This window comes from Perissodus microlepis, chromosome 7 (assembly GCF_051167445.1).
Source record: "Perissodus microlepis isolate ML-2025 ecotype Zambia chromosome 7, ASM5116744v1, whole genome shotgun sequence".
In the NCBI taxonomy this organism is placed as follows: domain Eukaryota; kingdom Metazoa; phylum Chordata; class Actinopteri; order Cichliformes; family Cichlidae; genus Perissodus; species Perissodus microlepis.
The window spans coordinates 29,151,660-29,177,339 of record NC_140467.1 but is presented as its reverse complement, the minus strand read 5'-3'; the positions used below and the strand labels follow the sequence as shown (position 1 = coordinate 29,177,339).

The window sequence follows — 25,680 nt, the reverse complement described above, 5'->3', positions numbered from 1 at the left end:
GTTTGTTTTAAATGCAGTTCTTGGCCCCTCCTCCTCTACACATGCGCCTCTGCCCAGACTTTGCGGACGGTCCCTGACTTCCCAGTGAGGCGTTCAGGGAGCCGCTCAGACTCCCTGCCTGTCGAAGTGTGAGCAGCAGGAGGGGAAAGTTGGTGTGTTGGAAGAAACCACCCAGACCCCAGTCCTCTGCAGCGGTGTCCAGCTGTGCTGTTGTGGGCTTTTTATTTTTTTAACCATGCATGTGGAGCAGCTGATCGTCGGAGCGGTAAGCTTTGTGTGTGTGCGGAGTGGTGTGGGTGTTTGCGTGGCAGCTGTTTTCACCGCGAGAGTCTGATAATGTTAGAGAAAAGGCACAAAAATAAAAAGTCCACACATCTGAAAGTGTTTAAAATCACATAGTCGTCAGTTAGGAGTGCGTTAAATTGTATTTAAGGGATATTTTTGTGTGGTGGAGAAGGAAAAAAAAATCATTAAACTTGATATTTCCAGTTCTAAAAACCTGTAAATGAAAGCGAGAGACTTTCTTCTTCTCTTTCTGTTTCAGAAATGATTAACCTGAAAGCAAAGAAGGTTGTTCCTCCTCCTCTTTAAAGCCCGAGTGTTTGTTGTTGTCCATTCATCTTCAACCATGAGCACCCTCCAGCAGCTGGGCACCATGGCCTTCCTCATGAAGAAGAAGAAGTTCAAGTTTCAGGTGCACTTCACTCTGGAGGAGCTGACAGCGGTGCCTTTTGTGAACGGAGTGCTTTTCTGTAAGATCCGCCTGATTGATGGTGGGGACTTTGCCATCTTATCGTCCAGGTATGTAGGACACCTTCCTCGTTGTAAATCACTGAAAGCTGCACTGCATGAACTGACTGCTGTAAATGTAATCCCTCTTCGAGTCTGAGTGGATGTCTCTGCTCTGCCTCTGTTTCTGCCGGGTTTTCCACCTCAGATGAGCCTTAACAGACCTTAAACTGGCAGCCATGTGTTACTTCATCCTTGGCTGTGCTGGGAAAGTCTCCCAACTCCACCTTTCACTACACTCACACTGGGATTTACCCAGAAGTAACACACCCTTTGGTCCTTTTGGCTCATCTCTGGGGTGATGCAGTGGTGTGTTGTTAGTTTGCTGAAGGGCTCCTGGGCAAAGGGACTGAGGAGCGATAACGTCAGAGGCTGGAAAATGATGCCTGTGTAATGGATTCCTATAACGGCCACTTCAGGTTCCAAAAATGAGTCACTCCCCCATACACTATATATTTAAACGATGGCTGTAAATAAATTCTCCTCCCGAACATTTGTTATTAAGTTGGAAATCTTTACATTTTTTTTTTATTTCTGCCCCCAACATCTGTCACAGCAGATGGTTGATTCTGCCGGAGGTTTTTTCCTGTTAAATAGGATTTTTTTCTTTCCCACTGTCGATATGTGCTTTGTCATAGGGAGTTGTTTGATTATTGGGGTTTTCTCTGTATTATTGTAGGTAGGGTCTTTACCTTACAGTATAAAGCATCTTGTGGTGACTGTTGTCGTGATTTGGCACGATATAAATCAAACTGAATTAAATTGCTGTAAATTTGGACATTTTAACATGGGAGTGTATGGGGACTGATTCACCGCTGGAACCAGCCTCAGGTGGGCATTAGAGGAGTTGGAGTTTGTGGGTCTTCCAGGTTTACATCAGTTTTGAGCAGCTGAGGTTGCTATTGAAAGATTTGAGATAGTTGAGTAGAAAATTTCACCTCATGTTTACATATAAAAGGTGAGACTGTATAGCGAGCAGGTGATAGCGGAAAAGCTTGTCTGTCCAACAGCCTGGCGACCTGAAATGATCCAAACTGGTTTGGTCAGGAATTAAATCCGCCAAAAACTCCCCATCAAACCACACCCCTTCTTTATTATTCTGCTTCTCTGTGTGGGTTAAACAAATGAAATAAAACACTGTAGTGGATACACAATGTGTTGTATCCAAGATGTAGCCTCTGGGGCTGAAAAAGTGAGACAGTCTCTGTAGACTCCTGTGTTACAGTGTCCAGCAGAAATAAACATGATACAAAAAACTGATTTGGCCTCTGTGGATAATTTCCCCCTTCATAAAAATTCTATGGGGGTGAATTATTTTCTAACTCTTCTGATTGGATACTGAAAGTGGAAAAAAAAAGATTAGAGGTCAGGGGCAGTAAAAGCACAGGTTTAATCCAGTCTTGATTTATAGCAGAGCTGGAAAAGACAGAAGAAGACAGTGACATGCTAAAAGTACGCTGAGCTGAGGGGGAGATGGACAGAATGACATAAAGAAACACAGAGGAAAGACTTTAACACTGAGACTTTGAACCTTTGACCTGGAAACAGAGAGTGAGCATCAAGAGGTTCAGACAGATATCTGGGCCAGGTGGATAAAAACCCTTTAAAGTGATCTGTAAAATCTGCAGGCCAGTGCTGCAGTGAACTGAGAGAACGCCGAGTCAGCATGTTTACTGCATGCAAATAACTGTTACTCTGAGTTCCAGGTATTCATGTATGACAGTTACCTAACTTCCCTGTGAATGTAAATGGGTGGTGCATTAAGACTGCAAGACAAACAACAGAGCAACAGGGCAGAAATGTTATTGTAAAAATATATTCATATAAATATTTGGATTGGAGGCTTTTATTTTAAAGCACTGTTTGACTGTAGTTTCAAAAGTCAGACTTTCCTTTTGGGTCCCTGATTGTATGTATGGGCAAAAAACCAATTTATTCTGAACTTACAGAATGAAATAATCAGAACCTGCAATGAAGCGTGCACTAGTGTTAGTTTTTTTGAGGTTTTCATAGCACATCTTCCCGCTGTAGCCCTCATCAAACCACCATCAGGACCCAGCCTATGAGGTGACGGAAAACATGTCAGATAAACAATAATAATCTGACATATTCTGTTCCTGCTGCCAAAAGCCCAAAGAAGGAGGGCGTGTTTATCCTACCACATATAAATGTCATGCATATATACTGTGCATCAGTAACACATTAATGTAGGTCAGTAAAATCAAAACACTGCAAACAGTAAACAAAGGAGCATACGTGGCCTAAGTTGTATGTAGCATTATTAACATGGATATCTTATCTTTGGGTTAATTTAAGCATGTCAATAGACTGCATTGGTCTGGCCCTTGATGTGTATCCTGCAAACATGGCAGAATCAGCGATGTTATCACTGATGTCAAAACTGGTCATAATGTGATGGTAAAAGCTGCACGGCTGCTGCCGGTGTTTCCATGCAGAATAGAGGTCAAGAAATGAATGTCAATCAGATCCTTTCAACAGCCAAAACAAATGGAAATGCCTTTGTTCTTGAACTCAAATTCACTGGCATCCACAGGCTTGTATTGCCGGACTTTTACGCTACTTACTTATACCAGTGCGTAAGCTTTGAATCATTGTGTTTTTCATGGGAAACTTACTTATCTGGCCTTTCACAGCCATCACCTCTCAGCCTTCGTCAGTGACATAAACACCATGATGCCCCCGGGGTCAGTGTCTTTATCGGCAAGCTCAGGAGGAAAGGTCAGAGTCTCCAGAGAAAGAGGTCAAGAGTTTCTTACTCTTCACTCAGTGGTGGAGAGTGTTTTGTTTGTTTCATTTCATTCTAACTGATAAAAGGACAGCACAACAACATTCCTGTACATAATTTTGCATTTGACTAGACTAGGAGAGAGATCTTATTAACTGCATGACCAATTTAGAGTAATAGAGTGACTCGGCCCTGTCCTGGTGAGGTGAGGTAGACACCGGACAGGCCAGTAAAGCCATTAAATGTACACCTAACACCTGCCCACTAAAAGAAAATGGTGAAGAAAATGACTGCTCTTGGAGTCCTGCCACGGGATTCTTGCATGCATTTTCACCTTAAAGTTTTTTCATGATAACCTTTGGGTGTAACAAATACGTAAAAATTGTATATAAAAAGTAGTAGACGTGGATCTGAGCCTAACCCTGAGCAGGTGAAGGCCAACCTGGTGCGTGCGAGGAGCTCAAGGAAGCCTCCCACATTCATTTCCAAAGAATAGGCTGAGTAATATCAACCACTGTCCAACAATCACATAATCCACTCATCATGAATCAGAGTAGCCATGAATGGGCCATTGTATCGCACATTTGTACATGTGTGGAGCGTATTTGTATTTTGGCATTATATCAAGTCCATTGCTCACCAAGTAAATACCTCTGGAGGTGTACTTGAAGGAGGGAGAGCATCAGTCCAGTCCGATCCGTGCTTTTGTCCTTTTGTGAGGCATGTTTTTGCTCGCATAACTTTTCTTTCTTTCTGTGTTTGCTGGTTTTTGAATGCATCCTCTCTCACAGAGGTGTGCCTCTGTGCTCAGAAGCTAAAAATCCTACACTGTTATTGATTCTTTGAACTCCTTACCAATTATACATGGACGTCTTGTACTTGAAGGCCATTAGGGATGCACTGTGCGTGATAATCAGTTACTCTTTGTTCTTTGGCTGGAAATTAAACGGTTATCTGTTTGTGCTGTTTATCAGCTGCCAAGAACCAAGTCAAGCTCACATTTAAAGAAATTCCTCTCTTGTACTTTAAACAATGGAAAACAGGCGTCACCCGAGACTACAGCCAGTGTTGCACAATCGACAAACAACTGATTTATTGAAGACCTCCAGCTCCACAGCACAACAAGTGGCTGATTTTATCAGCAGGGTCCTTCAGTGTTGTTCAGGCATTCCTCTGTAGCCTACAAGGTTAATACTCCAACACCGAGACATACCTTTATATTCACAGATTTATTTTTCCTACAGTCTGCGAAGGCACCAAATCTTTTGGCACTTTCAGCTTCACTGAGATAAAACAGCCATGCTGTCTACTGCTGATAAGAAAGTGAGACCTCTTTATCTTTTGAGCCCTGTTATGCACCTGACCACATATTCATTTTTTACACTGCAGCAGCCTCCAAATATCTCCACACCATTGACCTGGAGTGGTACTCCCAATACACTGTATTTCATTTAAAATGCCCTAAAGTATCTTTAAGATTTGCTGCTATGTGAATAGACCTAAATTAAATTGAACTGAATTGAATTGTTGCCCAAGAGCTGGTAGGCACTTCCTTAGCATGAAAGCCAAAAGCATGGTGAATGCTTAAAAAAAAGCATAGCTATACCTAGAAGCACCATGAAAGCTCGTAAATATAACCACAGACTGTATATAAGAACAGCATCTGCTGATTTTTAGACTTAAGGTTTGAAGTTTCTGTGACATCCATAGAGATGAATTAGGATGTTTACTGTAGTTATTAGCTATTAGCAGGTAATGCTACTTTGGTTCAGCAAGCTGCATGTGTAAACTTTCCATAAGGTTTCTGTCACCCGAGCACAGATTTATCAAAGGGGAAGATTATCTATAGAGACTAAACTATTTTATTTTATATCAGGATGCAAACATGTTGATTTCTGCTGTAAATTTGGACATTTAAACTTTGGAGTCTATGTGGACTGACTCACTTTTGGAGTAAGCCTCAAGTGGACATTAGAGGAACTGCAGATTTTGCCACTTCTGTGTTGGCTGCCTTTTGTTATAACTATTTTATCATGTCTCGTTTGCTTTATCTATACAAACAGATAAATGTAAAGTGAGGTGTTTCATGTTGGATTCATCTATTGACAGGATTAGTTCCAGGTCTTTTCAGGTCACTTGGCAAAAAGTCATGACTGTTGGACAGACAAACTTTCTTCTGTTTCCAGTCTTTAGCTAAGCTGAGTGCTTGTTGGTTAGAGCCTTGCCTTTTGCATATAAACATGAGGATAAATGGTCTATCTAGAAAAGTGACCAAGTGGAAGTTCATGTGTTATTGGTTGTCTTGGAATGGGATTACAGTGCGATCAACCCAAGTAAAGAAGACCAAAATGCTGACAAAACAGAGAAGGGCTAGCAGAAAGTTAAACAAGAAAATGCTTCTCTTAAACATGTCACATGAAAACATATCAGCTTCTTTAAGGCTCAGTTTGATATGAATTTAATTAATTAATAAATCTTGAATTTATTGTCCCACAGCTACTTTTTAGCCTGTGGTGTCCAGCATACAGTGCTGTGAGGAAACCTCAGGAGGCACGGTTTCTAGTAGAAGTACTCCTTAAAAAAGGGAAGTGTGAGCTGTCTGGTCTGCTGTCTGGCTTCACTAGAAATAGTCGTTTTTCTGTTTGAATGCTCAGCGTCAGGTGTGTTTCAAACTGCTGGAATACAACAAACTTTAAAGTTCCTACAAATACAGCTGGAATTGGGAAGTTTGTTTAAATAGACACATACACGGAAACATGCAACGGTAAAAAAAAAATGTACTGGAAAAAGGAACTAAACTCAGTGAGTTTAGCATTCTGGGGCCAAGCTTAGTCATTTATCATTGACTGCTGTTCGTAGATGATATATGCGTTGTGTGCTGTAAAACAGGTACCTTTTATAATTAACATAGTTTTTGAAGGATGTGGTTAACAAACCTCTGCCTTTAGATTGTTTCTTCAGTTCCTCTTTTCTGTTTTAAGATCTGGAAGTCTCTTTAGATTCTCAGAAAACCCAGAGTACTCCCTGCATCACTGCACTGATACCATAAGATGTATAATCAGGTTGTGCCAATCTCGCACTTGTGCACGGCCTGTTAAACAGTGAAAATGCATGAAATACTGCGGGCCTGGATGAGGCTTTGTTTAATGTTTTATAGAGCACTGTAAATACACTCATGTGTTGGTTTATTACTTTCAGAGCAGAAATATGGCTGAAACCATGCATCAAGTTCATCACATGGGATTTTTCTTTAAAATTATTATTCCTGTAAGTGTTCTCAGAATATTCCTGGTTGACTGTCTGTTGGTTGGTTTGTTTGGAGATAATGATAGCTGTTATGGAGAAAAACTTCTAGTTTGATTACTAGAAAAGGTGGGACATAGACTACTGTCTACATCCCACCTTAGGACACACCTGCATTGTTCCCTTGATCTGCTGACATTGGCTTCCAAGAGGGTCCTGTCTTACAAACCCATATTATGAGGCTAGAGAGGTGGTGCTGGTATTTGGAAGGATATAGTTTAATAGCCAAGAAACATCTAGACTTTTTGTTTGGTTTTTGCACTTCCCTTTCAGGATGATGATGATGGAAACCTGCACGTGGAAAAAATACGTTGATAACTCGCTAATTTCCAGCTCCATATTCTTGTGATGGAATGTGTCAGAGTAGCTATGCATGATTCACAATTCATAATAAGACTATGTTTGTTCTTAGGCTGACGCTCAGTTCATCTGCTGTCTAAAATCTGCTCTCTAGCTCCTCCCTCTTTAAGACAATTTTTATCCATCCATCCATCCATCCATCTTTTCAGCTACTTGACCATTTCCTGCCAGTTATCTGAATTCGGGTCACAGGTATGGCAGCCTAAGCAGAGCCAAACAGCAGCCCAAACTTCACCCTGGCTACCTCCTCCAGCTAATTTAGAGGAAGACCAAGTTGTTTCCAAGCCAGACAAATATAATCTCTGCAGTGAGTCCTGGGTCTGCCCCAAGGCCTCCTCCTCAAAACACACCCGCATCACCTCAACTGGCTTTTTTCAATGTGGAGAAGCAGTGGCTTTGCTCTGAACCCCTTTCTAATGACTAAACTCTTCACTCTGTCTCCAAGTGAGAGTCCTACCACACTTTGTGTATACAAGAGTTTCTTGTATCTTGTATCATTCCTTAAGTCAGTACCCAGAACTCGTATGCATGGGTAAGGGTAGGAATGTTGATTGACCGATAAAGCTGCAGCTTTGCTTTTATATTGAGCTCTCTCTTCACCACAACAGCCCCTATCCATCATCATGTTCACACTCTACTCTCCTGTTACTGTGAAAAAGACCTCAACGTACTTAAACTCTTCCACCTGGGGTAGTAACTCATTCCGGACTTGGACTAGGCACTCTACCTTATCCCTGAGAACAATAGTCTTGGTCTTGGAGGTGCTAAATCTAAACCCCCGATGAAGTCAACAGAACCACATCATCTGTAAAGAGCACAGATGAAATCCTGAGGCCACCAAAGTGGACACTCTCCAACACCGGGCTACACTTGGATATTCACCTAGATATACCTAGATAATCAGTGACACGGGAAAGTGGTGGTGGTAACCTGACTGCCTCCCGGAAAAAAAAATGAACAGAAGGTGGGTGTGGCCTGGGGTGACCATATTAGGGATTATCCTCTCACTGTGACATCATACATGACCAACGGACCAAAACTGAGGTTTTGGCTCACAGGGATTACTTTTACGTACACTGAACTCACGATTAAAAACTTCATTAACATGAAAATAGATAGTGTGCTGAAGCAGTGTCACGATAGTTTGAATCCACTGACTGGTTAGGGGCCTCTTTGTGGTAGTGGTACTCTGGCCTCCCACAGTCCAAACACATGCTTGTAAGGTTAACTGGTGGTTCTGAATGTTTTTCTCTCTCTGTGTTAGTCTTTTGATGGATTAGTCACCTGCTGAAGTCTACCCTGCCTCTTAAACTATACCAGCTGGGATTACTGAATAGGGTGGATGGATGACATGAACATCCACCAGTGGAACAGCATATGTGTGACAGAAAAAAAGGGAAGGGAGAATAGATGTGCTTTAAAACCCCATCCATTATTTACCTCAGTGCTGGGATGGGCTCCACAGGTTAATACCGGCTCACTTTGTTACTCTACCCTTTTTGTTGTGCTTTACATTCCCTAACACAAAGTTGAGGTACAGACTTGCACATTTGGGAGCAGCTCAATATATCACCGCCTGTGTCTATCCCACCTTAAAGCTGCCACCACCCTCGACATACATCTGCTAACCACAGCCTGCTGTTATATAACAACTTATACATCACGCTCTGCCAGGTCATGCAAACACACTCCCAAACACACACATACACAACCTGTCACGCTGTCTTTAAATGATTAAAAAAAAAGTTATGGCAGGGCAGAAGGTCAGGGTTTGTGTGTGTGTGTGTGTGTGTGTGTGTGTGTTTGTTGCGCTCATTTGTAACTCAGCCTCATTCCTCAGATTCTTTCTCCAGAAAACAACGACAGAGAGTAATCAGGGAGAGCTGGTTAAGTAAAGGTTTTGAACCCAAACACAGTTGTAGCAGCACTTCCTGCAGTTTGTAACCAAACAAGCTGCAGTGGAGACAAGGCCTTACCGGGCTATCTGTAATGCCTCATTTGCCTCATTGTACACAGAAACTGTCTCATAGTAAAAACCACACAAAGAAATGATTTACATGCAGCACAACAGTTAGAGTAAAATCTAGATTTATATACTTATCCATGTGTATTTCACCACTGACATCAAATCTTTTTTTTTTTTAGGTAGACCTAGTGAACACACATAGAAACTCAAAACAATGTCACAAATTTGATGGCAAAAATCAAGAAAAACAAAATGATATGCAATTAATCCTACTCATAGCCTCTCATTCAGACATGACAAATGCACTGAAGATGTGAGAGAGATTTTAGTGTATTTTTGTATTTTCACTTGAGCCATAAATACTTTATTTGTTTTTATATGATAAGTGTCAGAGCAGCCATAGATTTGTCCTTAAATGTGTCAATGACTCTGTAATCATGAATTTTGTGCAGGGTGTGGAGAGTAGCCTGGTCCCCGATGAATCTGTTAACGGACCGTCTTTCCTCAAATAAACATGGCTGAAACTTAGACATGTTGACTGATTGCTTCCAGTCTCTGTGTGATTCAAGATGACTTTAAAGCATCAAAAGGACTGCAGCGCAATTTTGATTTGAATTCAGATGCTGCATGGATGCAGATATAATGCACTGAAATGTGTCATTCTAAGTGTTTGTATTTTCTGAACTTACTTAGATTTTGTTGCTCCACTCTCCATAGTTATCACAAAGTGACCATGTGACCTGTGCTTGTATCTACCTGTCGTACAAAGGTGCATTTGTGAGGGCGGACGGGCTGTAAGAATACAAGCTGCAGAACCAGTCTGACCGTTTCCTGCCTCCGTCAGGCAGCCGGCCGCCTCCGAGAGTTTCATGAGATGCATATTTCAGGTCACCCTTCAGATAAGTGAAGTGGGAAAAGTTCCAGCGATAAAGCTAATGTGGGAAAAGAATGCCTCAGATACTGAGTCATGTACTTATCATGGATTGCATTAAAGCAAACAAAAAAGTAAAAGTTATGTAACGCAGTGTGTGTTTCTCTCTGGGGCTGTTACTCAGAATTATTAGGAAGAAAAGAGAGGACAGAAACGGCATAAAATACCAAAGAAATTAGTAATGACATGTCCCAGCATGCAGTGTTATCTGTTTTTCATTTCCTGTTTGTCTAAAGTTGGAGTGACATTTAAACAGTTTAGCTTTTGTATCACACGTAGTCGATGTATAGGGATTTTAAACCTCAGCAGCCTTAATAATAGATAAAATGCTACTGTGCGTCTCTTAGCTACATTTTTTTCATGTATAAAACTCTTATTATTACCAATATCTGAACAATAACATAACTTAAAAAGATAAGACTGTTTCCAGCTCCCTCCGTTTGCGCTAAAGGCCAACAAACTGATTCTAAGACTTAAAAATCTAAAGGGTACAAGGATTTTGATGCAAGCCAGCGCAGTTAGATTATTTTTTGCCTCTGCTCACGGCCACGGGGGATACATGAACCAAACAATCAAGATGTGATTGAAGTGCAAACCTTTATTTCTAAGGGTTCAACACAAGTATTAACTGACAGAGGATCAAAATTAGTGTGGAACCCATGGACGTCATGAAATGCTGTGTTTCCTCACTTCAGATGCTCTGTCAGGCCTTTATTGTGGCCACCTTCCGTTGCTGCTTGTTTGTGTCTCTCTGTAGTTTTGCATATAATAACTGAAAACTGCTCTGTTAGACTGAGATCAGGCGACTGGCTTGTTCCTTGTCTGTGCCTTGAGAATCTCTAGAGTTGCTTTTGCAGTTTGTCTGTTTGTTAGCAGTCTAGCCTGCACAGTTTTCATGATATGATTTTCCAATTTTGTGTGATGGTAGATACCAATAGCAGCTCAAAAACTGGGTCAAGGTCACATCAAATATGAAAATCAGTAAAAACTCAACATGAGTTGGCTTGACACTGACTTTCATTGTTAGCGCCCAAGGTCAAAGATGACCACAAAAAACAATTTCACTAGCTGGGCCCATGTCCTCATTTTAGGTTTGACAGCGTTTTAGTAGGTAAAGGTGAATGCTTGGACATGAATTGAGCTGCGGTTTGGGGAAAGCCTCGAAGGGGACTGGCGACGGCTCCCGGGCCTGACAGATCCTCATGTACTAAATAGGAGTGAAGAAGTTAAAGAATTGAGAACAAGGAGGGAGGGAGGGGCACGTAAAGAGAATGAACATCTTGCGGAACTGGGGGAACCTATATAGATGACAACAATGAGCGCTTTCGGAGGCGTGGTCCCGCTCCTGAAATTCCGATACATAATCTCCAATTCAGTTATAGCACTTGCCTTTCGGGTGTACCTATGCTCTTGTTTGCACTGTGATGCTCTATGTGGAGAGTTTTGCAGAGTCTTAGTATTAATTCATCCTGCTGCTTCATCAGTAAAACCAGTGACCTAGGTCCACTGGCATAACGTTCCCTCCACCATGTTTGACAGATGATGTGGTGTACTTCAGATCATAATCGTGTTTTTCTCCTTTTCCAAACTTTTCAAGTTAATCTTGGTTTCATCAATATAATAAAATAAAAATGTATAATTTCCAGATCCATTATGACTCTTTTAGATTTTTTCCACCAGAGTCTAATCTGATTGTCCTGTTCTTGAGTGTAACCAGTGGTTTGCACCTTCTGGTAAACCTTGTGCATTTCCATACTAACCAGGCTAGCTAGCTGATAACTCCACCCCCTCCAAATATGGCCACTTCTGTATTGTGGCTAAAAGGTTACATTTGTGGTGGCTATGTCCATCTTGGAAACAACTCAGAGAGCCGCAATTCAGATATGTTAGAGATGTGTGTTGGTGTACATAAAATATAGGGAAGGATCGGCTGGAGCTGCATGGTTCGCATGTTCCAAAGGGCAAAATTATGGGACTACCTGTTCTCAGCAGTGCAGCCAGCTGAGTCTGCATATGTGTATGTTGTGTAAGTGGACAAATCATGCGGCGTTTCCTTTGACATGAGCGATGCAGGGAGAGATAACAGCAGAGTTTAACTTTCAGGTTGAGACAAGCCCGGCATGCAGACGGATGGCCTGCGTGCAGAAAAGTGAGCTCAATTCATTGACTGCTTTAGTGTTAGTTTACACTGCTGCAGTTTCTTCCTCTTTGTAGGTTGACAGCGTGTCTGCACAGGAGGGGCAGTGTGGGCAGCAGTGGCTTCACTTCACAGGTGCAAAGCTAAACTACTGTAGTTAAACACAAAAAATAGAGGTGGGCTTTGTTTTTGTAGACTCTCAGACATGCAGCTGCAGGAAAAGTGCATTTCTGTCCCAGCAGGTTCATTCTACAATAATGCGTCCCCTTAGGCCTAATTTTTGGAAACCATGTAAAGGTCCCCAAGCTGTAAAATGTACATATTTGCACTGTTAATTAACCAGATCAATGGTGGCCCTTCCAGGTTATCCATGTGAGAATCATATCACTAAGCCCTATCTCATGCACTCACCAAACCCTGCAGCACAGATATCGAAGACTGTCTTTTCTTACAGGATTTCTTTGTGTTGCATCAGAGTTTGTACAGTTTGTCCAACCCTGTTTTCGCCCCTTCGCTTTGGCTTTTAAGTTATTTATGACACCTATAGTGCTGTTCGACTGGAAAGCGTGAGGGCAAGAAATAAAAACAATATGCAGATAAACACCAAATCTGTTTCCAATCAGAGCAAGTGGAAACCCCCTCAGCAGAGTCTGACGTGCCACGTCCCGGGATGAGATCATCTGGGCCATCAGCTGCTCGGCCTCGAGGACGTTCTCTAGAAAAACAGCCAGAGAAAACAGTCCGTGTCGTCCTATTGATCCTGCAGATAATAACACTTCTAATATAAACACATTTGCTCTTTCACATGCTCAGCCTCCAGCATATTTCCCCAGCTGTTACAATACCCACAGTTCACTTTGTGCTAATGGGCCAATAAATCCGCTGCAGCCTTGTTTGTTTTCCCCTGCATGATGAAGGCTGGGGTTACATTATTCTGTCTGACAAACCGAATAATGCTGGAATGCTTTTTAATCAGAGTAAAGCATCACATCAGTTAAACCTCTGGGATATCGATTTGGAGGGTGGAATGGTTTTACATGTGGGGGCCACTGATGCTTTTTCCCTCCTCATCTTTTCTGGCTGTTTTTCACTCGTTTTGCATTCAGTGAGCATCAGTGTCGCTGCTGGTAGCACGAGGCGATACCTGGACTCTACAGAGGTTTCACAGGTAGTCCAGCTCCTCCAGGAAGGCACAGCAATACATGCCACTGCCACAGGTTTGCTGTGTCTCCCACAGTCTCTAACACTTTGATTTTATCTGTAGATTTGATCCTCAGAACCATTCAAATGAAGGTCTCCAAAGATAAAATCATAAAGATGATAATATTTGAGCTGCTTTTTAATAGATGTGTGGTAAAGAGAGGACCCAAAAACAGGGCTGGCTGATACATAGGCCATCAACAAAGTCCAAGAAGGTGAAGTGAAGCACAACTATGTGTATATTAAGAAGTCCGATTAAAGCCTTAATTCTCTGCAGTTTGGCTTGTAGGGGGGAAATTGAGGTAAAGGTGCAAACATTTATAGTATAAATTCCAGGATTTACTCTTTACACCTGTTTACACTGTAAACTGTGTGACAGTCTAACTATAGCAGGTACATCTGTGTGTGTGTTTGCAGGGAGGAGGTGCAGCAGAACTCCGTCCGATGGAGGAAGAAGTTCTCCTTTGTGTGCAAGATGAGCGCCAATCCGATCAGTGGAGTGTTGGACCCCTGCATCTGCAGAGTGTCTGTACGCAAGGTAAACTACAACTCCCATGCTCCTCTGGGACATAGAGTGCCTGATTACCTCAACACAAAGCCAAACAATTTTTTTTAGATTATTGCAGAAAATTAGCTCTGTGGGAACATTTAGCTGACGCTAAATTTTTAAATGAACTGCTTCATCAAGCTTTTCAGTCGAGCAGCATCCTCCTTAATTCAAAGGTGACGCCTGCACCTGTCCCACTTTCAGCTCCATACTGGAACCATGTGACGTGTTATGAGATGGTCAGCAGGGTGAATCACCAGTGTTTCTGTGTTTCTGTGTCTCTACAGGAGCTCAAAGGAGGAAAGGCCTTCTCAAAGGTGAGTTTATAACCTGTTTATGTCCTAAAACTGTTGGATGAACTGTTGGACTCATGAACTTTATAGTGCACAGATTTACAGTGCATTAAACACAGTAAAGTCTTCATCTGACAGAGACATGTGACGGGACAGTCAGAGGGTGATGACTATGAGCAGTAGCCAGTAAAACACTGTGTTTACTGTCTGCTCATGTAGGTCACAGTCAGCTGTTTGAGCTACAGTAGCTGCGACGAATGACGGGAATATTGTCACCTCACTGCAGAGCCATTTTATATCCGCAGGTTGACTGCAGGGCTCCCTCTATGCTGAGTAATATGTGTGTTTATCTGTTTGGGGTCCTTTACTCCCTCTTTACATGGTTTAATGTTTCCCTGGGGTTGTTTTATGGCTCTTTGCCATTATTTCTTGCCTTTATTTGATTCTTTCGTGCAGTTTTGGTTTTGATTCAGTTACACTTTGAAGTGTTTTGGCAGCTTTGAGGTTATTTGGTGTTGTTTTGGATGGTTTTCTGTCTCCTTGGGGTGGTTTTATGCACATTTGAGGTTTTCTTGTACTTCTTTTTGGTTGTTTGGTGTCTCTTTGGGGGTCATTGTTTGCCTCTTTGGTGGTTTAATGGTCTATTTTGGGTAGTTTGTGTGTCTATGTTTTGTGCCTCCTTAAGGTTCCTTTGTGTACCTTTGGGTTCATTTAGTGGCTCTGAAAGGTTTAGTGTTTCATTTGGGTTGTTTTATGCCTCTTTTTTTATGTACTTTTAAGTCTTTTAATTACTTTTTGGATGTTGTTGTGCATCTTTAGGGTTGTTTTGTGCATCTCTGTAGCTTCATGCACCTCTCAAACGACAAGCATTGTTTTTTATTTGATTATTGTTGGTTTGCATCCAGTTTTTTTGCACCTCATAGTTGTTTTACATATTTTTGTTTTGCTCTTCTTTGTAATTATTCAGTTCCTCCTTTACTGATTGAAACCTCTTTGTAGTTTTGGGCTTATGTGTCTCTTTTTGTTTGTTTCCTGTGACAAACTGTGGGACAGACAGACCAATCAGATAAAAGCATGCTTGTAGGCTGAGTGAAGGAACAACTATTTATTTGGTCTGGGACAAATATTGATGATATTTTCAGATTCAGTCCAAGCAGAAATTAGAATGTGCGGCAGCACTTTTGCTGTTTGTGTAAACTCACACACATGCAATCCACCACCACGAGCTGTGGCCCGTCCAGTAGGAAGTAGAGCTGAGTGGGCAGAAAACAGTGAGTGAGGAGGTTAAAGGAGGTCATTGACTTGCACATTAAGTCACTCGCTCCTGTTTTCCTTCACTGACTTCCTTACATGAGGGCATGGATTGTCAGCGGCAGACAAAAACAAATATTTTAACCAAGTGGTAGAAGAAGAAGTCGTCCTGCTGCTTCAGATCTGTGAGGGGAACAAATTAAAAGTCCATGAGCCACACCTGATGGAGACCGTGGTCGTTACAACATGGCTTTTTCATTTTCTGTTGCTTTCTGACGTCTGTCTGTCTGTCTGTCTGTCTCCAGCTGGGTTTTGCTGATCTCAACATTTCCGAGTTTGCTGGTTCAGGCTCGACCGTCCGCTGCTGCATCCTGGAGGGCTATGACACCAAAAACACTCGGCAAGACAACTCTATTCTCAAGGCAGGAAAACACACACACACACACACACACACACACACACACACACACACACACACACACACACACTGACCTGATTAGTGCTCAGGTCTAGTAACACATCTGTTTTTTTTTATAGGTAACAATTGGGATGACCCTTCTGTCGGGGGATCCCTGCTTTAAAACGTGAGCTCCTACAATTTGTTTGAGCAACACATGTAACAATTAAAGCTTTCTTTGTAACACATAAATTATATTTCCAGGCCTCCCAGTACGGCCAAATCCATTTCCATCGGGGATGAGGACCCCAACCTGCAGCTGGACTGTAAGGGGGAGAGCACTGACGCCACTTTGCAGCCACCAGGGGGCATCGTGGAGGGACCTCGGTCCTTCAAACCCCGACAGTCATCAGTGCGCAGCTCAGGTAAGACGTTGGTGTAGATGTACCTTGATTAATGTAGCGTATTTTTAGGGATCCTAAGGATGTTTTCACGGTTCGAGGTGTTAATGCCAGAGCTATGTTTGTGTGTGCAGGGCTGCCCGAGGAGGGAGGGAGTGTCTCCAGTCCGGACGAAGTCTTTCAGATCGGTCATTTTCGCAGCTCCAGCTACGCCAGCCAGCACAGCAAGATATCAGGTCAGAGAACTTTAACTTCCTCGTGCTGCAGGAAACGTGCAAAACATGAAGGAAATAAACACAAATAAACATCTGTTTCCATTCTTTCCTTTCTATCTCATCCACCCTGTTCACTTTACTTATTTTTTTGTTCCTCTCCTCATCCCCTTCCTCTCATTTTTATTCCTTTCTGCTTCCCATTCCTTTCCTTTTTCTTCTCTTCCTATCAATCTTCTTTTTCTTTTCCACTTCCTGTTCCTGTTCCTCCCTTTTTTCTTTTATTTCCAATTTCCATCCACTTCCTTTTATTTCCTCTCCTTTTTCTTCTCTTTCCTTTTGTCTTTCCTTTATCCTTTCCTTTCTCATGTCCTTTCCTCTCCTTTTCCTGTTCTTCCTCTGTTTTTTCTCTTCTCATTCATGTTTTTCCTTTCCTTTCCTTTCCTTTCCTTTCCTTTCCTTTCCTTTCCTTTCCTTTCCTTTCCTTAGGTTACAGCACCGGTCACTCTCGCTGCTCCAGCCTGAACGATCTCAGCCACCACAGGAACACCTCCTCCGGCAGCGGCGCCTCCTGCGGGCTCGGCCACCCCTCTCAGCCGCTTCCCTCCACCCCCACTGAGCTGCACCGTCAAGCGACCCCCACCAAGCCAGAGAGACCTCCTCCTCCCTCTGCTGTGGCCATCTTGTCCAACAGATCCTCCAGGTAGATAGACTCACACACAGCTGCACCTCAGAGGAAACCCACCTGCCGCTGCATGTTCTCAGCCTCGCTGATGTCATGGCGAGGCATGTCAGGACTCCGTAGCGTCGATAAAAGGCCGGAGATGATTCTCAGGCATGTGTAGGCAACCTACATGCCTGAGATTCTCTGGAAGAGTGTGAAGCATTTGGCTGGAATTCACACACACCGATACAGCTGCTACTCGGAGACCTGCAGTTTTCAGCTTCATGTTGCTTGCACACACTTGCATATATCAGTTAAAAGGTTAACAAGGAACCAACCAGCTCCTAGCAGCCAAACCCTTTCCCCTCCCCACTGATTAAAAATGTTAATATGTCGATTTTATTTTTTTATTAGTAAGATATCAGTAGATGATTCATGAAGGTGAAACGACAGGTGGGGCAGGTGTCACTACAGAAGAATTACAACCCACAGAGCTCCAGAATGAATTTGTCAGCACTTCGCTGTGAAGCTTGTTTGTGTTTCAGACGTGACTTTTTCTCTGGTTTGTGTTCGGTCCAACAAACAGGAGGAAGAAGGAACCCGTGGAGAGGCAGCCCAGCTGTGTGGACGACACCCGCATCGATGCAGACGCTATCGTGGACACGATCGTAAAGAGCCAGGACTTTGACAGCAGCAACAACGAAGGTCGGCCAGAGTCCCGATTATTTGGACTTAGTTTCAGCCACAGGACAAATATCAAAGGCAGTATCAGCTTCTGACTCTGAAACGTGTGTCAAACTTGCATTAAATCCTCCTGTTGGCCACCAGAGGGCGACTCCTGCAGCAGCATAAAGATGTCAGATAGCACAGAAGTCATCACTTTCCTGATGAAGTGCTGATGAGAATATGGTTGAACTGGCTTCAATATGATGCTCATTTTATAATTTGATGTCCTCATGAACGTCCAGGAGGACAATTAATCTGTCTGCTGCAAAGCTCACAGGATGATTTTGGTTAAGAAGTGTCTGAGACTGAGAAACACCAGAGTTTGGAACTAGCTCAAGGCTTGCTCCTCCAAAGGGTTTTAGTGTGCTTGTGTTGGTTCACCTGCACAAGTGAGCCACACTAAGAGTGGAAAAGACCCAGAGTTTGATTTAAACTGACTAAACAGCGCAGGTGTGAAAACAGACTTTATCCTCTTATAAAGAAAGTGGAAATAATTCCAGTTTTGAACCCAGTTTAACATAAAGGGATGTTTTTTTTGAAGACTAACGAGTGGCCAATCAGATTTAACTCAGAAATCAGTGGTGAGGGACCAGCAGCACGAGGACTGATGGCGGTGATGGTATGTGTGGGCTCAGTTTCACTTCACGACAAACAAATTCTTTGTGTATTGTGACCTCAGTCTTCTTGAGTACTCATTACTGGACGTTCCACACTCTAGGATATCGCCCCCTGGTGACTGTACACAGCTACGACATCTAGATACCCGTTCACATGAATCAAAACTTGTAAAAAAACGTAAAAAGTGGAATTTTAGAAAAGATGAAAACTTTTTGAAAGAGTATTGTCTTGGAAAAAAAAACTTTAACTTTAGCCTTTGTGTCATTGTGGGCAAAGCTGTGGAAATATTTACTGGTACGGAGATGAGTTTTACTGTAATATCGTTTCTGAACTTTTTAAGTCTTGTTTTATTAAAATGAAGTTTCCACCTTCATTTTAATAAAAACATGCAAACTAAACCCAACAGATTGAGTAAAACTAAACTGAAACAAGAAAACTCACTCTGGAAACCAGGTGTGACTAAAAGGAATTTAAAAAAGCTCAAAATTAAAGTTATAACACGTCTGAACTCCACACAGACACGATGGTCCCTGTAGTATGTCCATCTTTTATATGCAGTCTGTGGTTTTGGGACAACATGTGAGCGTCACCGCAGTAACATCTCCTCTGGGCTCATTTTTTTCAGACAGCAACTTGAGACTGTTTATCAGCAAAGACGGGACCACAGCCCTCAGCGGGACGCATCTCGCCAACAGGTATCATCTCACTCGCCGTATCTTTCTCTCGACGATCATCTTTCATAAAAACTCACCTGTTTCTGTTCTTTTCCCAGAGTAACTCCTGGCATCTTTGAGCCGGTGGTCATCGAGACTCACTGATACCCACGCTCCTCTCGCCTCATTGCCGTCTCTCTGACGCCCGATTGTCTCCGTGCGTGCAAACATGTGCACAAAACTTCATGTGTGATCACCGTGGTGTAGATGTTGAGCCTTCTAGTGTTTTTAATCAGGTGGTGGGACGGGTGTAACACACGGGTACAGTGTTTTCTCAGACAGTAGACTGATTTTAACCTGTTTTTAACCTCTAACAAAGGTCATCATTTCTAATTTTACTGGTTTTAAGCACTTTTAAAACTGCTCCAGCCTGCTTCTGTGTGTCACGTTATGTTACAGCTCTTTTGGTTAGACTGTGCCCTCTGTTTTAAAGTAAAACTCTTCCTCGTGGAGTAGCCTGTCTTTTAGCGGCGGAAGCCTCTATTTTGCGTTTTCTGCAGGAAGTGTTGATCAGGTTTAAATGTGATGTTGAAGAGCCTGATGAGTACCAGGGGGAAGCATGCACAGAAATCAGTAATTCATGCTCTCAAAGAAACTAGGTTAAGGGTCTAAATCTACAATTTAACTTGTAAACCCAGCAGTCAAACTGTAACAAAAATGGCAGTGAGGCAGATATAAAATAACTAAAAGCAGATCCAGAAAACAGCTTCCAAATGACAACAGTCGGACGTAAAACATGAAATGAGATCCAAGCAACCCCAAAGAGATTTGAAATAAAACATAAAGAGACATAAAATGACCATACTAAGCAAAAATTCAAAAATTAATAACAACGCTAAAGGGTCTGAAACTGCTATAATCAGCTGCGCAGTTACATAAAACAGCCTGAGAGACACAAAGACGTATCCTGATTCCTACGTCAGGCTTGTGCTCAGAGGCGCGTTTTCTCATAATCCGTCCATGAGTGCAGTGCAGCAGCAAGGGAGACCTAACATATACGAGGCCATGGAAAATCTCAAAGTGAGCCACTTGCATTCAGACAGAATTCACCTGTTAAACATTAATCAGTGACGCTGACATTCGAGAAAACCTGTTTATGTTTTCTTCACTAAGCTGGGAGCATCAATTACTAATTTGTGTGTTCAGGCTAGTTTTTATTTTTCCCTTCTGTGACTTCAGGACTTTTTCAGTTTTTCACTCTGTTGTTCGGCTTTTCTTCTTTTCGCTACACTGGGTGTGTTTCAGACGAGTCCCCGAGGATGTCTGTAAAAGTTGCTGACTCTGTGACATAATCAGTCACTCAACACTGGTACCAGTGAGAAGCACACCCAGTCAACTTCTGACCAGGGCTTCGTGCACACATTACTTGAACAACACCTTAGGAACCACTGCATTCTGGGAACTGTAGTGCGACACTGAAACAAGGGTGCTTCTGTCAGCTGGTTGGGACTTTAGAGTTTCTGAGAAAATACAGGACAGAAGATAAAGTCAGACTGTGAAAGCTTCCCTTTAACCAGTGGACAGATTTATGGTTTAGTGTTAGGTTGTATTTTAGCCATATGCTAAATAGATATATTTTCAACTTTCAGATAAAGTGTCATACTTGCAAGGACGTATTAGGGCTATTGGAGATGTGGAAAAAGTATGAGGCTGCGTGAGGTTTGTCAGGGGTAAAATTCAGAGGTAAAAAGTGACAAATGTATGAGACCAAACTGAAAAATTTACCGGACAGAAATGGCAAATTTGAGAAAGAAAAAGAAGGATAGATTAACAACAAACTGTCCAATTTACAAGAATTAATCTGGGAAATTTTGGAGAAAAAGCAGGCAAAAACTAGAGCAATCTTGTCAAATGTAATAGGATAAACGGGCAGATTTATGGGAAAAAAATTAACAAACTTCTGACAGATTTAAAGAGAAAAATTTATTGAGAAAAACAAAAAAAATGGTGATCTTTAGTCAAGGATACATTTTGCTTCATTTTTCAAGGTTAAGTTTGAAAAATTCACCAACAGCATCACATATTAATATAAAAGAAAATCGATCTACATGCTTGTTTTGATGGAAACGCTCCCCGAGCGCTTGTCCTGCAGGTTTTTCCTCTGAATTTTACACCCCTTACGTTTTTGTCCTTCAGTGCTTTCAATACGTCCCATTTCATTTCTGTGTGAGAAGAAATCGATGCTAACTTAACCCTGGATAGATTTGGTAGAGTAAATTTGAAGGAAGTCATGAACAACATGTAGAGGCAGTAAACAGGAGCTGAAGCATCACTTTCACCCCTGTTATGACGCTATCTCGTCAATATTTCTGCCTTTGGATTTGATGAGGACCCTAAAGTCCCCAAGAGATGCTCTTCGTTCAGGCTGAGCAAAAATCAGCCTGGAACTGAAACTAAAGCTTTTATCCTTTTATTTTATTTTAATGTTATTTGATCACTGTGTTTTTACTTATTTACACTGTTTTGCACATGCGAACTCTCCGAGGCGAATTAGAAACCACTAAAAGGAAACAGAGGTGGCACAGTTGTCCGAAACAACATGAAATCTTCTGTTTTTAAATATCTTATTTCATCTCTGTTGGCTTAATGCCCGCAGAGCCTTTGTTCATATGGCTGGCCATATGTAACCATCCATCCTCTGCACTTACTAAGTACATATTAACTTTTTAAATCCCAATGATCTCATAAACCTGTCATAAATGTAGGTTTTGTGGGGGCTTTACTTCCTTTCTCAGCCACATTTTATTTCCAATGTTGGCCTTTCTCTGATATTAAGTACACACAAATAAGCTGAATCCAGAATGTGTGCATTTTAAGGCAGGAGATCTTTATTGAGGGCCTGCTCTGCTCCACTGGAGCTTTTAATGGTACTAGCCCCTCAGTTCATCCACTCTCTAAGAGAAATAGTTTAAGCACCTGTCTCTTTATAAGAACCCTCTTGTTATAAGCCAACCTTCCAATGACTGGTCAGCTTCTGGAAGCCTGCAGAGGAGCAAATCAGGGTTTCTGAGCTGTATTGTCTATTTCATGCAAAACTGACATCAGCACATCATGAGAGCAGAATGTTTTTTGCTCACAGGAACTACTCTTATCAGTGTTTACCTCATTTTTGTAAAATATGTAACATTATAATATTATATATTTAACAGAAAGTAAGAAATAAACCCTTTTAACAACAAGTGACATCACAACAAGCTAAGAAATTGACGTTAGCAGGCAAAATGACTATAATCACAATATTAGCATTGCCTATTTTTGCATCCATCCATTTAGGTGCTCATTCACCTTTGGAACCATAATCAATGTCGTTTTACTTGCTCATTGCCTGCCATCGTTCTGGCTTCACACTGACAAACAAAGCAGTCTTTTTACCAAAAAGATTAACTTAAGTCAGAACTCTGCATTTTGTAGCTTTGGGCAGTTTAGGTTTTGTGAATGTGCTGCAACAAGGAAAATAAAACTCCTTTTTCCTCATTGCTTTTGCAAGGCTTGTGCAGACGGAGCGTGTTGAGCTAGCAGTGATACTGTGGGCTGGTGTTGGCTGTAGTGAGGTCAGTCCCACAGCTGCAGCAGCACAAAGCCTCTGTTGTGCGAGTACTGACAGTATACAATAGATCTTCACCCCCCCACGGGACTCATTTGTGCATTTGTGATTATGTTCATGCTGCAAGATGTGCATGCGGGCCATGCATCTCTGACTGATATGAAAGGATGTACTGTATAATAGACAGTTTTTTTAAGCTTTCTGGTGCATCAAGTCATGCAAAAGTATAAGTAAGTTGTAAGCAAGTACTGGATACTTGGGACATCTAGAGTTTTGTTAGGTTCACTACTCCTCAAAAGTTTAGGATTGCTTAGAAAAGTCCTTATTTGCTGAAAATAAAGTAGTTTTCTTTTTTATTTAATATAACATTAAATTCATGTTAACTATTATTTCTAGATAATAACCTGAAATTTTCACTTAATCTGGCAAAAACTGTTTTTGTTTTTGTGTTTATTTTCAATAATGGGACAGGCAGAGCTACAGGCAGACATTTTCATGCAGCCATGCGTACTACTCCCTCCACAGAACACAGTAACTGGCTGTCACCAGAAAAGAAAGAGGTTCACAACTGACAAAGTCCATAAGGTGTTCAGATTGCAGCTTCATTAGACGGTAACCATAACAGTCAGACTGGGTTTATTAATGAAGGGAGTAGTACACACTGTTGCATTAGGTAACAGTCTGTCATAGATACATGTATGTATGATACATTCATTTTTTGAAGCACTTTTCTAAGTGATCCCCAACTTTAACCTGTACTATTTAATAATTATACACCTACCTTTATCACCATATTTTCCATTAACAGTCCATGTTTGTCATTGTTGTGTGTATGCATGTATGAAATGTGTGATGTGGTAACCATATAGTCTATTTTCCTTTTATTTCCAGACCAGCAGGCTGGTCTGCAGCACAGATCTGTGTGTAAAAGCTTATATTTTATGGTAAGATGTGACTAAACAGTAATTATTTACAGTGCAGCCTGGAGTTACTGGGGAAAGTGTGCAGTAAAGGGATCTGTCTGCTACTGTGATTTCTTCTAGAAATACTTACTCTTTCTTTGTACTTGACCATATGTAACCTTGTGATCTTATTAAGCAATTTCTGCGTGTGGTGAAATGTTTTTTATTATTATTATTATCATTTCTGATGATTTGAAATGAAATTGTTGGGGCCAGGGTTATATTGCAGTGGTAGCTGTGGTACTGATTTAACAAGATGGGGTTTGGTAAAGGGAATATATACTTCACAAAACATTTTCCACCATATTTTAAAATGTATTTATATTAAAGGTAAAATCACTAAATGTGTAGAAATATAATAAATGCATATAAAATATCTAATATAAGCATTAATGTTGGGTGAAAATAATTTTGTTGAATAAATTTCTGGGTTTTTGAGAATGCAAAATCAGTTGTTGTTTTTTTGTTTTCAAATGCTTTCTAACTCCGTGCACACATATTTTCACTCCTTGTGTTAAAATATTAGGAAATGTTCCAAGAATAACTACAATGTTAATAAATGTTAATAACTACATGTGAACGGAGGAGTTGTGATGAACATGAAAACCAAATAAACTGTCAAAGTCTGGATTTATCTTCTTTCTTTAACTGCCTCATCTCTTTGTTTGCACATGTCACATGATACTACACCTTAACACAAGTGTTATTATTTACAGTCACGCCGGAAAAGTTTGTAAGTACATGCAATGAAAATATGGAAACAAACAAAAGTTGAAACGATGCCTTCAGGAGATGGTGGTATATTTGATCAACAAGAGGGAAACCTGACTTTCTGATCATCAGCCAAACAAAACTATTATCGTTTTAAGTGAAATTATTCTATAGAAAAGAATAACTACACCTCTGGCATCAGAAGTCACTTCTTCTTTAGTAAAAATTACTGTTTGGCGTTTTGCATGATTGTCCACCAGTCTCTGATGCTAACCTGCCAAAATCTTTCATCCACTTTTCAAAAAAAAAAAAAAAGGAAAAATTATCTTTACTTCTAGATCTGTGCTTTGAATAAGGCCTTATTATCCAGGGTGCCACAAACTTCTTTTTGAGTCCTCCTTTGGTGGATTTGTCGTACTAAGGATCATTAGTACTGTTGAAAAGTCTAGTTCTAATTCAACTTTGAACTTTCAGATGGATGGCCTCACATTATCCTGTGTCACTGTTTACAGAATTCACAGAGTGGTTCTTCCTCTTAAAAGCTGTCTTTGCTCTGCAATAAAACATGTCAGCTGTTACTGTGATGATCCATCAGGACATCAAAGGCCTGGTCTTGACTTCTAGATTTACTGTCAAACTCCAGATATGGAACAAGAATGGGGAAAAATCATCTTATAAAAAGCATCTCGAAGAAAATCAGGGGCACTTCAACTTAATGAAATATGTAAATGACCTGAAACCAAAGAGCTTGAATTTTCTGAAGGACAATGAGAATTTCATTTGCCCTTTACTATTTTCCACTTCAGCGCAGGTATAAAATGATTATCTAAGTATTTCGCTTTTATTCACATTAAAATAAAGCAAAAAATTATTTTTACAATGTCTGTCAACAGTATTTTATGGTTTGTGGGGTGATTATAAAATATTTTTTAAGATTCTGAATACAATGTGTCAACGTCAATTTTTTCGTTTGTTTTGTTTTTATGTTTATTTGCCTCAAACATGCGTATGTGATGCAGTGATCTATGAAGCTGCAGTAGCAGGTAAACCACGAAGGGGCTTTACAAGGACATAGTCAAGATCATCCAACAAAAACTATTTTCCATGCTGGGAAAAAGAGAAAAGAGAATTGAAGAACCTTGGGTTGACAGGAAGCAGCTGAATTTAACCTGGACAAGATCAACATAAGTCAAACAGTACAGTTGCCTA

General features: G+C 41.2%; 1 protein-coding gene across 1 annotated transcript; it reads left to right on the top strand.

Moving 5' to 3' along the window:
• The first annotated feature begins 39 nt into the window (after window positions 1–39).
• On the top strand, window positions 40–24,390 carry eeig1b (estrogen-induced osteoclastogenesis regulator 1b). Its single transcript, XM_084934535.1, has 12 exons — window positions 40–265; window positions 545–801; window positions 13,850–13,970; window positions 14,267–14,296; window positions 15,829–15,945; window positions 16,061–16,107; window positions 16,185–16,345; window positions 16,456–16,557; window positions 17,023–17,236; window positions 17,784–17,902; window positions 19,167–19,236; window positions 19,314–24,390. Exons 2-12 carry the CDS (start codon window positions 629–631, stop codon window positions 19,357–19,359), a joined length of 1,200 nt encoding a protein of 399 aa, XP_084790661.1. The 5' UTR covers window positions 40–265; window positions 545–628; the 3' UTR covers window positions 19,360–24,390.
• The last annotated feature ends 1,290 nt before the right edge of the window (window positions 24,391–25,680 follow it).